This window comes from Oncorhynchus kisutch, linkage group LG30 (genome assembly GCF_002021735.2).
Source record: "Oncorhynchus kisutch isolate 150728-3 linkage group LG30, Okis_V2, whole genome shotgun sequence".
Taxonomy (NCBI): Eukaryota; Metazoa; Chordata; class Actinopteri; order Salmoniformes; family Salmonidae; genus Oncorhynchus; species Oncorhynchus kisutch.
In genome coordinates, this window is record NC_034203.2 from 23020472 (window position 1) to 23036891 (window position 16420).

The following is a 16420-nucleotide window of genomic DNA, read 5'->3' on the forward strand; positions in this document are numbered from 1 at the left end:
CTTTATTTTTAGTATTTTCTACATTGTAGAATAATAGTGAAGACATCAAAACTATGAAATAACACATATGGAATCATGTAGTAACCAAAAAATTGTTAAAGAAATCAAAATATATTTCATATTTGAGATTCTTCAAAGTAGCCACCCTTTGCCTTGATTACAGCTTTGCATACTCTTGACATTCTCTCAACCAGCTTCAGCTGGAATGCTTTTCCAACAGTCTTGAAGGAGTTCCCACATATACTGAGCACTTGTTGGCTGCTTTTACTCCACTCTGCGGGCCAACTCATCCCAAACCATCTCAATTAGTTTGAGGTCAGGGGATTGTGGCGGCCAGGTCTTCTGATGCAGCACTCCATCACTCTCCTTCTTGGTAAAATAGTCCTTACACAGCCTGGAGGTGTGTTGGGTCATTGTCCTGTTGAAAAATAAATAATTGTCTCACTAAGCCCAAACCAGATGGGATGGTGTATCTCTGCAGAATGCTGTGGTGGCCATGCTGGTTAAGTTTGTCTTGAATTCTAAATAAATCACAGACAGTGTCACCAGCAAAGCACCCCCACACCATAACACCTCCTCCTCCATGCTTTACGGTGGGACATACATATGCAGGGATCATCTGTTCACCCACACTGCGTCTCACAAAAACACGGCAGTTGGAACCAAAAATCTCCCATTTGGACTCCAAATTTCCACCGGTCTAATGTCCATTGCTCGTGTTTCTTGGCCCAAGCAAGTCTCTTCTTATTATTGGTGTCCTTTAGTGTTGGGTTCGATTCTAGGCTGTATCACAACCGGCCGTGATTGGGAGTCCCATAGGGCGGCGCACAATTGGCCCAGCATCATCTGGGTTAGGGTTTGGCCGGGTAGGACGTCATTGTAAATAAGAATTTGTTCTGAAATAACTTGCCTAGTTAAATAAAGGTTAAATATATATATATATATTTAAATGGATAGGACTACAGATTGGTTTCCACTAGTTACCACAGCCACAAAGTCAAAATGGACTATAGTAAATATGGATGATAACAACTATTTTATTTTTGGTCTTAATTTAAGATGAGGATTTGGCATAAAGTTAGAATTGTGGTTAGGTTTATAATCACATTTTAAGAAAAGACATTTAGAAATAGGCAGGTTTATTATTTTTTCAACTCTTCAATCTCTGTCAAGTTGGTTGTTGATAATTGCTTAAATGCCATTTTTAAGTCTTGCCATAGATTTTCATGACAATTTAAGCTAAACTGTAACTTGGCCAATCAAGAACATTCAATGTCGTCTTGGTAAGCATCTCAAGTGTATATTTGGCCTTGTCTTTTAGGTTATTGTCTTGCTGAAAAGTGAATTTGTCTCCCAGTGTCTGTTGGAAACCAGAGTTTCCTCTAGGGTTTTGCCTGCGTTTACCTCTATTCCGATTATTTTTTACCTCCCCCCAAAACTTCCTAGTCATTGCCGATGACGACCATATCCATAACATGATGCAGCCACCACCGTGCTTGAACATATGTAGTGTGGTACTCAGTGATGTGTTGAGTGTGGTACTCAGTGATGTGTTGGATTGATTGGATTTTCCCTAAACATAATGCTTTGTATTGAGGACAAAAAGTGAATTTCTTTGCCACATTTTTTGCAGTATTTATTTAGTGCCTTATTGCAAATAGGATGCATATTTTGGAATATTCTTTATTCTGTACAAGCTTCCTTCTTTTCACACTGTAATTGATGTTATTATTGTGGAGTAACAACAATGTTGTTGATCTATCCTCGGGTTTTCTCCTTACAGCCATTGAATTCTTAACTGTTTTAAAATCAGACAATGGCAATGTAACCCTCAATATAGTGTTGTTTGACTCCAGGGGAGTTGAATTAACTCTTGCAATTATATTGTGAGTAAACATTACTCTAAATAATTAACTCTAGAATAGGCCTACTGATCAACACTGCAAAAAGTTAAAGAAGTAACAATTATTTTTCATTTAATACTGTACAGAGTGAAACGTAATGATGCAACACTAAATGTAGCATATACAGCTCTGAAAATATAACTATGTATGCTTAACTCTTTTAGACTTGGACCAAATGTTATATGTGGCAGAGTAAAATGTTCTCCGCCTTAATTTTATTTCACCGACGCGTGTCCCCTTGTGTATGTTTGGTGGACCGTACCATCACCGAAATAAAGGGGAACAACAAGACAATTTCCAATTCAGTACCTGAACAGCGGCGACACTGTTTGTCCGGTCATAATTAGCAAGCGAGTATTCCTCAATGCAGTTAGAGCTAATGGGGCAGTGCACTGAAAAAACATGGTTCGTGAGGATATTCTTTGAAAAAGAGGACCGTTTTTGTCAAGTGTTTAGTTTTGCTGGGTGACACTAGAGGTAGCGAATAATGCGCACCAGCGTGTAAGCGAGCCATTGCTTGGTAGCAGCCACTTTCTATATACCTAATAAAGCCCTATCTGGATAGCTGTCTTCAGCTTGCTTCCGCCTAGAGAGGCGGGTTACTATACGAAGCATCCATAGGCAACGGAAAACAACAACTTGACACAATTTTCTTTGTTTCAAGGTCTAATTGAAGATGCTTCCTGGACCGGAGCTAACATTACTGCTCTGGATCTTCAGTTGCATCAGCAGCCTCAGCTCAGCATCTTCAACATCCAGTGAGTAGGCTAACACACACTATATGTCCTGAGCTTCGTTGCTTTGTGTCCGTCTTGTGCAGGACAAGGACCAGGGCAGTCATTGCAGGCTGAGTGTTATGCGTCAAAGTGTTTAACACTTCGGCATCAGACCTGCTTGGAACACATGGCAGTAGAAGAGTACCGGTGTTTTCAGTGCTTATACCGGTGTTTTCAGTGTTTTTAGTGCTTATCGTCTGTTATTGTATTTATTTATGGGGATGGGGCTATGCTGCTTATTAGGCTACATTTGACCTGACTCCTTGTGTCGTTCGTAGATTCAATAGATGATTCTGAATGGCAGGCTACAGTACAGGCTACGTTTGGTCTGTGTCGAAATAATCTTCCCCTTGATACATGTTTCTGCAGTTGTTTCGGGAGATGCGGTTTTTATTACAGTGTACTGCAATATAGTTTATTTTTACTGAAGGCACATTTAAGTCTCCAAAAAGTTTATTCAAAAATGCTATTTTAACGGTATAGATCAGAACACCTACTGTCGTTTTATTCTGTGATAAATCATGAGTTAATTAAGCCTAATATTTAACGTGCATACATACATATGAAGGATAGATATCGTAACAGCGTGTGTTTTAGGAAGTTCTCTTTGCGTGCTTTACTCTTTATTTCTAAACTAGTCTAAGCCAATATAGCAGGCATAAAATAAACTGGATTGACACAGCTGTAATGATGGCTGGGTGAGAGTGCTGGTCCCATGTGACATTAACTTTAAATGGAACTGTTAAACATTAAGATCTGTACAATCAAAGTCATTATTTAACCAATATCTATACTGAATAAAAATATAAATGCAACATGTAAAGTGTTGGTCCCATGTTTCATGAGCTGAAATAACGTGTTTCTCTCAATTTGTTTAAATTCCTGTTAGTGAGCATTTCTTAATTGCCAAGATAATCCATCCACCTGACAGGTGTGGCATATCAAGAAGCTGATTAAACAGGTGCACCTTATGCTGGGGACAATAAAAGGTCACTCTAAAATGTGCATTTTGTCACACAACACAATGCCATTGGCTCAAGTTTTGAGGGAGCAAGAAATTGGCATGCTGACTGCAGGAATGTCCACCAGACCTGTTGCCAGAGAATTTAAGATTAATTTCTCTACCGTAAGATGCCTCCATCGTTTTAGAGAATTGGGCAGTACGTCCAACTGGCCTCACAACCGCAGACCACGTGTAACTATGCTAGCCCATGACCTTTACATCCGGCATCTTCAACTGCGGGATCGTCTGTGACTAGCCACCTTGACAGCTGATGAAACTGAGGAGTATGTCTGTCTGTTATAAAGCCCTTTTGTCTGGTAAAATTAATTCTGATTGGCTGTGCTTGGCTCTCAAGTGGATGGGCCTGGCTCCCAAGTAGGTGGGCCCAGGCCCACCATGGCTGCACCCCTGGCCAATCAAGTGAAATCCATAGATTAGGGCCTAATGAATTGATTTCAATTGACTGATTTCCTTATATGAACTGAACATCATTTAAATCGTTGAAATTGTTGCATTTATATTTTTGTTCAGTATATTTTGTGTGTGGATGTGTCTGTTTACACATGTACATGTGCAAGAGAGACATTAAGATGCCATGAAATGAGAGCATAGAAGTCCCAGGACAGCAGTAAACAGACATCCAGATCAACTGAAATAAAACAAAAAATAGATCACATAACTTAGTGATATTTGGCACTACATTTGGCTATTTAACAGACAATACATAGTGGTGTATTTCCTCGCCACACACCCCTCCCCTTCTTCTTGTCTCAATTTTTTTTATTATACACAAGATACTATATCTTCATGCTTTTCACTGACAGCTGCAACTCAATAAGCTAGTCCTACATTTGCCGCATGCCCTGCCCAAGGGGTCTGAATACTTTCCGAATGCACTGTAGACAGGAGTAATTAGGAATTCTGGCAAATGTATTTCCCTATTGGAGGCACTGCCTATGCTTGTCTGTGACGCTTGTAACCCATGATCATTTTTGATTAACAGAGGAAGGGGTATTACCTGTCATTTCTGTCATACTCTATAACTGCTAAGAGGGAAAGATGATTAGCTCCTCCAAATTAAGCCATACAAATCTCACTGTCATTTCTGTCTATTCAAGAGGTTGTGTACATTGTGGTAAAGTGTTCAGATGTTATGCCCTCGCCATTCATTCAGTGCGCGAAATAAGTTTGTTTCAGTGGCAAACTATCTTATCATCATGCCTGATAGAAAGTTGAGAAACACACAGACAAATTAGAAAAACTTTGCCCAAACTCAGTGAACACAGCCTGGCCATTGACACGACTTCACAGGCAGAGCTGACTGCAGGCTGAGCTCACTGAGGTAGTGACCTCACTAACACTGTTTGAAAACTCTCTTGCCACACCATAAGGATACAGTTTTCTTAACTCCAAATATACACTTCTTGTTGTTATCATTATCGTCACAACTTGCGTTTGCAATGTTCCTTCAGTTTTCATAAATGAAATGGAGGGGGAGAGAAACCGAAGGAGAGAGAAACAGAGGGAGAGCTTGTGTGTTTGTGCCTATTAGAGCTGCTAAACACATTATTTAATTGCTTTCCTCCAGCCTGCACTGACCTTTCACTATTTGTATGAGTGGAGAGGCAGAAAGTTTAGATTTAATGAAGGTTGGATTTCATCATTCTGAACGTCTCGGATCAGATTTATCTGTAACTACCTGGTTACCTTATCTACATCTTTATACCGATTGTGTTAGACTAGATAAACATTGAAAGCCAAACTTCTATGGAAATATTATTGGATTTCAATTGTAGCGGTTTCCCTGACAGATTATCATGTTATTTAAGTGACTTACGTGGTTAAATAAGGGTTAGTAAATTAACATGGTAAAACCAGATGAGTTATTTAGCTAGTACCTTGTGTCAGTAGCTATATTTCCATTAATTTGTCCATTTTTTTTTTTCGACATTTAGAAAGTTTGCATAGAACATAGATGCGACAATTGCTTTCCAGGGTGTGTTTACATTTAACTATCTTGTGTCATTAAAACAGCTGGACGTAATGACGTCACACCTAAAAACAACACTTTCGCAAAAAAGTACAGTGTCAAATAAAAATGTAGTGGTTGAAGTGTTTCCATGACTCATTAAGGCAAATTGCGCATGAATAAATTGTCGACAGCCTGTATGCCCTCCCACCTACCTGTTTCATGTCTCAGGTAGCCCACGAAAGCCAGCATGGGTAGAATGCAACAATTTACTAATATTTGCCATATGTTCTAATAATTCTCCTGTGCCAACGTATCGCCATGGGCCGTGCCATGGTGAAACTTACACTCCTGTAGATCTGAAATAATTGGATGGTGAAACTTGCCAGCCAACCAGAAGAGCAAGGGGATGTAATTCAGGCATTCATGAAAGTCAGGACAATTCTTGTCCTGCAAAGAAACCATAATTTTTGTAGTTTTATTTTGCAAGCAGTAGACATTTGGATTGAAATGTGGAGTGCAGATTTATAGTTGTGGTGACATCACGTGCCCCGCGCACCTTGAAAATGATTTGTAAATCATAATTTATTCACATTTGCCGCAATTAGTATGATTTCCAAATAATTTTGAAGGTGCACGTGATGTCACCACAACTATAAATCTCCACTCCACATTTCAATCCAAATGTCTAACTACATGATGATCGATGCTTGACTGCCTTTTGACAAATACAAATATTCTCATGTAGACTACCCTACTCGCACAGCCTACCCGCACTGTATCTGCTATACCCGCACTGTATCTGCTATACCCGCACTGTATCTGCTATACCCGCACTGTATCTGCTATACCCGCACTGTATCTGCTATACACGCACTGTATCTGCTATACACGCACTGTATCTGCTATACACGCACTGTATCTGCTGGCTAGAGCGCACACGCCTAAACCAGACACATCTGCTGTAAACGCAACAGTTTTTGTGACTTAACTATCGGTAAGAGTGACCACATTTCAGCCGTACAAATCCATCCATGTCGAAGACATAAAAATGTATATCGTTCGAAAATGTATCCTGTATCTGCTGTTTCCATTACACGACACAATTCTTTTTGCAACATTGCATTTGTCGAATAAACCTGGGTCAATGGAAACCTGCCTAATGAGAAGGGAAGCCAGGGGCCAATCACCCTTTGCTTCCATTGATGTCTCTGTGTTGACCTCTTGGTATTTGTAATGACTGGGACATAAAGACCGACTCATTGTGGCCACGTGTCACATTTGTGTGTCAATGATTTCCTACAGTAAGATTCCATTTAAAGGTCATGAACAGTCAATCATGTTTTTCATGAAATTAGTTATTTGAAGGAAACCAGATCAAAGTATGATAACCAAAGTATGAACAATTACTGTTGCTTCTACATTGATAAAATTGATCATGAAGTTACTGGTCCCCTCCCCCATGTCAAACACTTGGATTCACTATTAAGAGGACAAGGTGACATCACCTTAACTCTCATTTTAATACACCAATGGTAACATGATATTCTCTTACCTAATTTAAATAAGTACTGCCTTGTAACCAACATTGGAGAAGGTGTGTTTGCAGAGGGGTGTGGTTTATATACTAGCGAGATAGCAACTCTACTGGTGCCAAAATTTGACTGTAGGGGGTCGGCAAATATAATTCAAAGTTTACCCTATTAATCTATGGCAAAGATACTTATACCGAACAAAAAATGTAAACGCAACATATAAAGTGTTTCCATTTTTCATGAGCTAAAATAAATTATCCCTGAAAATGGGTTAGTCCCATATGTACTTCCTTAGTTTAGAGGCAATGGGGCCACACTCTAGGGTGCTGAGGAGTATTTCTGTCTGTAATAAAGCCCTTTTGTGGAGAGACATTTTGATTGGCTGGGACTGATTCCCCAGTGGGTGGGCATATGCCTACTCAGGCCCACCCATGGCTGTGCTCCTGCCCACTATGTGAAATCCATAGATTAGGACCTAATTTATTTATTTAAATTGACTGATTTCCTTCTATGAACTGTAACTCAGTTAGATCTTTGAAATTATTGCATGTTGCGTTTATTTTTGTTCAGTGTATATATGTTTCTCCTTTCATCTGTGTCGGGTGTTAGCTAGTTACTGGCTAGCTAGGTCTTCATCTGTGTCGGGTGTTAGCTAGTTACTGGCTAGCTAGGTCTTCATCTGTGTCGGGTGTTAGCTAGTTACTGGCTAGCTAGGTCTTCAGACAGCATGGAACAAAAGGGGGGGAGGGTTGTTCAAAACTTTGATGCTGTTGTCAAGTCAATATCTGTCAATGCTGCTGTGAACCGCATCACAAGAGACATGTAAAAAAAAAAATCATGAAAATAATGATATCATAGGTGCAATTTCAGTGTTGTTTGAGTTGCTTTGTGTATCACCAAATTAGCCTGAGATGATTTTACTGCATTGCAACCAAGTTGCTTGACATTGGTGTTTCAAAGAGCTGGTCAGTCAAGGCAAGCTCGTGAATATAATTTCTCCACCCACTCAGCCTGTCTTTTCAAACTTCCTGGTAGTTAGCCATTAGAGAAAAAGTACTTTTCAGAATGACTGTTCAGGACCTTTAAAAAAGTGGATTGATCAATAAAAAATGCAATGTATAGTTTAAATTCTTTATTTTTCCACCCAAGAAATTAAATCTTAGAACTAATCACTCAATTCATCAGACTCGATGTACTTTCCCTGGCTAAAGGATTTAAATAAATCTAAAAATCTGAGTAATACAATTTGGCCAATTAAATAAGTAAATCCAATTGCAAAATGAACCCAGTCAACCCTCACTAAGGTAGCTCAAAGACCTGCATAGAGAAGCCATAGGGAATAGACCAAAACAAGTCCGGTCTCTCTTTAGTTCACCAAACGATCTATAAAAACAAATTAATCATGCATATTTGAGGCATAAAATACCTGCAATGGACTGTACAATAAACATATGGCACAAAAGAGAGAGGATTTCTACTGTCTGAAAGAGAGACTACTCCTTACAAATGCTGTATGGATTTTATACTTGTGACCATAAATAACTAAATGTTAACAATAATATTGAACTGAAGCTGCTGCGTGGGTCATGTAAGTAGGGGAATAATGATTGCGTCTACAGATAATAATCTTGCTGCATATCCCCCTTTGAGAATGAACTTCTAGATTGGTGTTTTTTTGTTAGGCAAATGAGAAAGCTCATTAAGATTCTGGACACCTGCCACCATCATTTGTCAAAACATGTGACGACCCTTACCGTGACCCTCCCCCCATTCTCCAGGATCCTCCTTTTGTTCAGTCTTGGTGGACATCTCCAGAACAAAGACCTACCCCAAATCAGCTCTCAAAATAACAATACCACATTAAATCTCTAGAAAAATATGGCCGTTATTCCACTGTTACTGGCATTGCACGTATGGAGACAGGTTGGCCTCATGGCCTCTATACATGCATATCTTAAATGATTACACATTTATCACATTGTTGTTTGGATTGAGATGGGGGGTTAAAACTGTAGGAAACACACTCCCAGTCACAATGTCTTGCCATGGCTGATTGCTGGTCATAACTCTCTGTGTGTGATTGTGAAGTGAGTCATTGGGGTTTCTGAGTCCCAGCAAGAGGTGATTAAAAAGGAACCACTCATGCACCCGCTTTCAGGCAGCAGACCTCCCCGCGGATCACCAGCTTTTGACAGACCATGTTTTTCGTAAAAAAATTGTATTCATTTGTAAGCAGTGCGGGCAGATGCTGTGCTCAGTATGATTGGGTCGAACAAAGAGAGGGAGCCAAGGAGGGAGCTATTCAAAGCCTAGCTCAGTCATTACCACTTGATGGGGCTGTGGGTTGGAGAGGCATAATTGACAGCGTTCACAACAAAAGTAATCACCCGTATTAACTCACAACATATGGAGTGTCAGTCAGTCAGACTCCCAAGATGACTCCCAACACTGAAATCTGAGATTAAAATCGAAACTTTTTAACATCATCATTTTAGGGAGGTTGTAAAAATATATGTTTATTGTATGTAGCTCCAGTTGAGTTAGCTAAATAGTGGAAATTTAATAGCTTTGTTTACCACAAGCTTCAGGGGCTTAACTTAAAGCCAGCTCCTGCTGTAAGTAGAGTTATCCAAAAACATGGCCTTGTATGAAATCCATGATCAAATATAGCATGCACAATGATGTTGAACTGTAGCTGCTGTGTTCAGTATGATTGGGTCCGTATTAAACATGATCCTGTTTGAAACATTGTATGGGGATAGTTGAGTGTGTTTGAGTGTGGCCCCATTGCCTCTAAACTAAGGAGGTACATATGGGACTAACCATGTCTCTGACACAGATCTTTAGGCACAGAACTCCCTTTAAAGCAACTGCTCTGGTTTACTGGTAAACAAAAACCTGTCTCATTAATTACTGTCCCCTTTTTATTGCACATTTTAAACCAAATGTTTTTCATACTGTAGCAGTAGCATAGTGGTTTAATGTGATGCAGAAGTGGGCTATTTTTTTTCTATTCTTGTGTGTTAATAGATAGTTAAATGATGCATACAGATAATTGTATGAGAAGATGGTAATTATAGTTTGAATGTATTTTGGAGTTCACATCTAGTATGGGATGGGGGGCAAAATAAATGATAACTGAAAGAAAACATTCATTGAGCTTGCAAGACGGGGGTTCCCAAACGTTTTAACTCAGGCCCCCCTTCCAGTATTGGGGAACATTCCGCACCTGCCACGTTCATGACGCAAACTGTTATCACGCCTCTTACTGGTGGAGAGAGGTTTTACAGCTTTACCTGTAAGCTTATTTCCTGCAATTCTACATATTTTGTCATAGAGTGCAGAGAAAATTATGCAGTTTTAAAGCTAATTGTCTAGCAATTCTATACATTTTGCCATGTCTAATATGTGTACATGTGATATTTGAATAACTCACACATTACAACAACATTTATGGTGCCCCCCTGCGCCCCACAGATCAGGAACCACTGATCTGAGATACTTAATGAGATGACTGTAAATAAACCTTGTCATATTTCTCTATTTAAATTAGCTTTTTGATTCCCCTCTCCTCATATCCATTCAGACTCATATTCTCTGATATCTCCACCTGCATTACTATCGAGGAGGAATTCATATTACGTTTAGACCCACCCAATTTATGTCTGCGATATTAACAGAATTATTTTCCTGGTTATTCCAGTTCTTAGAAGGCGTCCATTATTGATCTATGTCACATCCATTTCTTTGACAGAATATCACCCGTAGATCAAATAAAATTTTATTGGTCACAAACACATATTTAGCAGATGTTATTGCAGGTGTAGCGAAATTCTTGTGTTCCTAGCTCCAACAGTGCAGTAATATCTAACAATTCACACATCTGAAAGAATGGAAATAAGAAATATATAAATATTAGGATGAGCAATGTCGGAGTGCCATTGACTAAAATACAGTAGAATAGAATACAGTATATACATATGAAATGAGTATGGTAGTATGTAAACATTCAAGTGACCAGTGATTCCATGTCATGTATATAGGGTGCAGCCTCTAAGGTGCAGGGTTGAGTAACTGGTAGCCGGCTAGTGATGGCTATTTAACGGTCTGATGGCCTTGAGATTGAAAAACAGCTTCTGTCTCTGTCCCAGCGATGATGCACCTGTACTGACCTTGCCTTCTGGACGAACTTGAACTCCTTGGCAGAAGAATTGGCCTCATCAACTCAAAGTAGACATTCCAACAACTGTAGGTACAGTATACAGTACCTATATAGCAGCAGTTACTGAATTCAGATGTAACAAATATATTACCACTCCTGCAAAGTCCTGTGTCTAAATTGGCAATGATCGAGTGGTGTTTGTGCATCTAGCGTTGTGGTGTTAAGGAGCAGCATCTTGAGAGTTATTTAAACACTCAAAAATACCCATTTCCTTTGAAGGACAGCAGTAGGTAGAAGGAGCGTGTTTAATTTGATGCTTGGTTACTCTCTGCAAATCTCACCGGGATGGCTTCTGAAAGCTTGTTGCTTTTGTTCAAACTAATCTAAAAAGGCAAGGAAATGTAAATATGTCATTTTGACTGACATGTAACGGAGCAATATGTCATTTGAAGCAGAATTGCTCCACCGTGAATAAAAATGTGTCAAATTGTGATTTGCTGCCACATTTCAATTTGGTATCCCTGTTCTCTGATGTTTTCAATGTGTTCTACAATACAGTTCAACATTCAAACATCACTCGATCAAACTTCCCAGCAGAATAAATGATTTAGCTTCTATAATTTTCCGCTCAGAGAGCTAAGACTTGGTGCTCAATGAGTAGTAGCTAATTCATTATCACAGCAGAATGAAAGTACAGTAATGGTCCCACTGAGAATAATTATTCTTAGAGCTTCATTTGCTGCTATAGTGAATTAAATCTGCTCCAACACTTTCTTTTTCTACTTTTATATTAATCCTGTGAGCAAGTGTCCTTGCGACACTCATTGGCTTTGCAGGGGCCTACTGTACTGTTTAGTATTGTCTGCACGTGTGGCATCATAGTGCCATTCACTCATTGTTGAAAAATAACAGGGGAAGAGAAGGACAGAAGCCTATAGACAGCTAATTTCCACTCTCTCTCCCTCTCTGGAATACCATCAATACAATAGCTACCTAGTTTGACGCAGAAAAATCTTTGAACAAGGTCAATGTACATAGCCTATGTACCGCTGCATAGATCCATATCATTGAACACATACATTGGAGGTGACAAAACATGCCATTCCATTAGTTTAAGCGGAGGCCATGCTCCAATAACAGCTCAGCTGCAGTCTCGGCTTTGGCTGTGCTAATAAGGACCAGAAAGTCAGAAGCTCCACAGTGACATATTGAATCTAACCCATGATTTATGCAGTGGTATAAAAAGTACCCAATTGTCATACATGAGTAAAAGTAAAGATACAGTACCTTAATAAAAAAAATACTAAATTAAAAGTGTAAGTCGCCCAGTAAAATACTACGCAAGTCAAAGTATTTGATTTTAAATATACTTAAGTATATTTTAGCAATTACATTTACTTTGATACCTAAGTATCAAATGTAAAAGTATAAATCATTTCAAATTCCTTCTATTAAGCAAACCAGACAGCACTATTTTCTAGTAAAAAAAGAATCGTAATACAGATAGCCAGGGGCACACTCCAACAATTTACAAAGCATGTGTTTAGTGACACCGCCAGATCAGCGGGAGTAGGGATGTTCTCTTGATAAGTGCATGAATTGGACCCTTGTCCTGTCCTGCAATGCATTTAAAATGTAACAAATACTTTACAACACAGTACTTGTGTTCCAGTCTTATACTATTGTCTATATACTGTAGTATTACTATATTTGCTATTCACTGTAGTGTTTCTGCAGACTTGAGTGTTTTTGCAGATATGACTAGTATACATACTGCAGTATTGTTTTTGTGAAAATTGCTAGTATATTGCAGTATTTATTGTAGTGTTTTTGCAGACTAAGGGGTGCTTTTATACATTCCCTGCATGTCCTCCCATAATAAGGGTTCCGAGGGAAACACTGACAAAACCTTTGGTTCCTATCTGGTCACTCAATATACTTCAGTTACAAGATTGTAACGATTGAGGTTTAGGGGAGAGTTCTGGTGATGCCTTCTACTGTGGGACTCTAGTTGAAGAGCAGGCGGAGGCAGTAATGCAGTTCAGTTTGAGGCTTTATAGATTCAGGCACTGAGATGATACATGGAATGATTGACAGTTGAGACTGGTCTTGAGACTTGGTTGGCTTTGTATGGAGTATGGTTGATCTAAAAAGGAGAAACAGCAAGGTACAAATAACATGCCATAACAGCAATGAAAATACATAATTAATTGTCCATTAATGTCAATAATCATTGACAATATGCAATAAGCATTTACATTTGGAAAACTATGCATAAATATAGCAGCAGTCAACAATGAACTTCAGAAAGAGGTGCAGTGGCATGCTGCATGTTAGGCCGAAGTTATACAGTAGCAGGATAATTTAATCAATGGCTACATGCATAGCATAATAAACAATATAAAGCTAACAAAAGTAGCAAGCATAGCCATAAATTAAGCCTAATTAGCATATCAAAAGGCAATGCACAAAAAGTGCAAAACTTATAAGCATGTGTCTATTAACACTACAAGTACCAAAGAGAACAGTCAATTGAAAATAACTGTTTGACTGAGCCGTTAGCATTTCGCAGCCATTAGTGGCCGAAATCAACTATACAAAACAAACAATGGCGAGAGAGTCCTCTTTTATAAGATGAAAGGCTTGTACTCACATTTCGATGACGCGTACTGGTTGTTTTTTGTGAGAGTTGTTTGTCGCGCTCAACTACTCAGCTCTGTCTGGGTGAAGGACCCGGATTGAAAAGAGGCACTTTCGAACATGCCCATATAAATACGACACAACAGTGGTAGGCTTGATTACCAACAGCGACGAGACGGCCTACAGGGAGGAGGTGAGGGCCCTCGGAGTGTGGTGTCAGGAAAATAACCTCACACTCAAAGTCAACAAAACTAAGGAGATGATTGTGGACTTCAGGAAACAGCAGAGGGAACACCCCCCTATCCACATCGATGGAACAGTAGTGGAGAGGGCAGTAAGTTTTAAGTTCCTCGGCGTACACATCACAGACAAACTGAATTGGTCCACCCACACAGACAGCATCGTGAAGAAGGCGCAGCAGCGCCTCTTCAACCTCAGGAGGCTGAAGAAATTTGGCTTGTCACCTAAAGCACTCACAAACTTCTACAGATGCACAATCGAGAGCATCCTGTCGGGCTGTATCACCGCCTGGTACGGCAACTGCTCCGCCCACAACCGTAAGGCTCTCCAGAGGGTAGTGAGGTCTGCACAACACATCACCGGGGGCAAACTACCTGCCCTCCTGGACACCTACACCACCCGATGTCACAGGAAGGCCATAAAGATCATCAAGGACAACAACCACCCGAGCCACTGCCTGTTCACCCCGCTATCATCCAGAAGGCGAGGTCAGTACAGGTGCATCAAAGCTGGGACCGAGAGACTGAAAAACAGCTTCTATCTCAAGGCCATCAGACTGATTAAACAGCCACCACTAACATTGAGTGGCTGCTGCCAACACACTGACTCAACTCCAGCCACTTTAATAATGGGAATTGATGGGAAATTATGTAAAATATATCACTAGCCACTTTAAACAATGCTACCTAATATAATGTTACATAACCTACATTATTCATCTCATATGTATATGTATATACTGTACTCTATATCATCTACTGCATCTTTATGTAATACATGTATCACTAGCCACTTTAACTATGCCACTTTGTTTACATACTCATCTCATATGTATATACTGCACTCAATACCATCTACTGTATCTTGCCTATGCTGCTCTGTACCATCACTCATTCATATATCTTTATGTACATATTCTTTATCCCCTTACACTTGTGTCTATAAGGTAGTAGTTTTGGAATTGTTAGCTAGATTACTTGTTGGTTATTACTGCATTGTCGGAACTAGAAGCACAAGCATTTCGCTACACTCGCATTAACATCTGCTAACCATGTGTATGTGACAAATAAAATTTGATTTGATACCTTGCCATAGAATTTTATAGAGTGCCCTCTGTCCTCCTGTGACTATAGAGATGGTTAAGGGCACACCTCCCACGATGCCCTCCCCCACATCCATGTCACAGAACAAGGAATTCTGTGCAAAGATTAAAAACCAACCGGCAGTTCATTTTGGCTTTACAAGTATAAATAATCAACAATAACCAGACAACCAGTAATACATACCCAGATAGTGGCTAGGTCAACTTCTTTTTTAACTAGGCAATCATACAATCATAAATATTATATTATCCTCTTTGATGAAATGATATGTGACTTGAAGTACTAAGTATTTATGATTGTCTGAGTAGAGCAAAGTGTTGTCTGGTCCATTGTATTGCTTAGAACTGTTGACCCAACTCAATTGGTCTGTCAAGAACCGGTGTCTTATGTTCTGGTCTGGTTGAGATGTTCCCCTCATTAAACAGTGACTCGTATAGTCTGGTAGTTGTGCCATTTTAGTTAAACCTAGTCGGCAGGTGTTAAAACTAGAGGTCGACCGATTATGACTTTTCAATGCCGATACTGATTATTGGAGGACCAAAAAAGCCGATGCCGATTTTAATTGTAATTTTTTTTTAAGTATTTGAAATAATGACAATTACAACAATACTGAATTAACACTTATTTTAACTTAATATAATACATCAAACTCAATTTAGTCTCAAGTAGATAATAAAACATGTTCAATTTGGTTTAAATAATGCAAAAACGAAGTGTTGGAGAAGAACGTAAAAGTGCAATATGTGCTATGTAAGAAAGCTAACGTTTGAGTTCCTTGCTCAGAACATGAGAACATATGAAAACTGGTTTTAGGTTGTAGTTATTATAGGACTATTTCCCTCTATACCATTTATATTTCATTAACCTTTGACTATTGGATGTTCTTATTGGCACTTTAGCATTGCCAGTGTAACAGTATAGCTTCCGTCCCTCTCCTCGCTCCTCCCTGGGCTCGAACCAGCAACACAACGACAATAGCCACCACATCGAAGCAGCGTTACCCATGCAGAGCAAGGGAAACAACCACCCCAAGGCTCAGAGCGAGTGAAGTTTGAAACGCTATTAGCGCGCGCTAACTAGCCAGCCAT

General features: G+C 39.4%; 1 protein-coding gene across 1 annotated transcript in view; it reads left to right on the forward strand.

Annotated features, from left to right (window-relative positions):
* Positions 1-2220: 2220 nt before the first annotated feature.
* Positions 2221-16420, forward strand: part of LOC109875343 (contactin-associated protein-like 2) — a 77528-nt gene continuing 63328 nt past the window's right edge. The window contains exon 1 of the mRNA XM_031810695.1: positions 2221-2662. Coding sequence (XP_031666555.1) covers positions 2581-2662 — 82 coding nt within the window. The 5' untranslated portion in view covers positions 2221-2580. The remainder of the gene's footprint in view (positions 2663-16420) is intronic.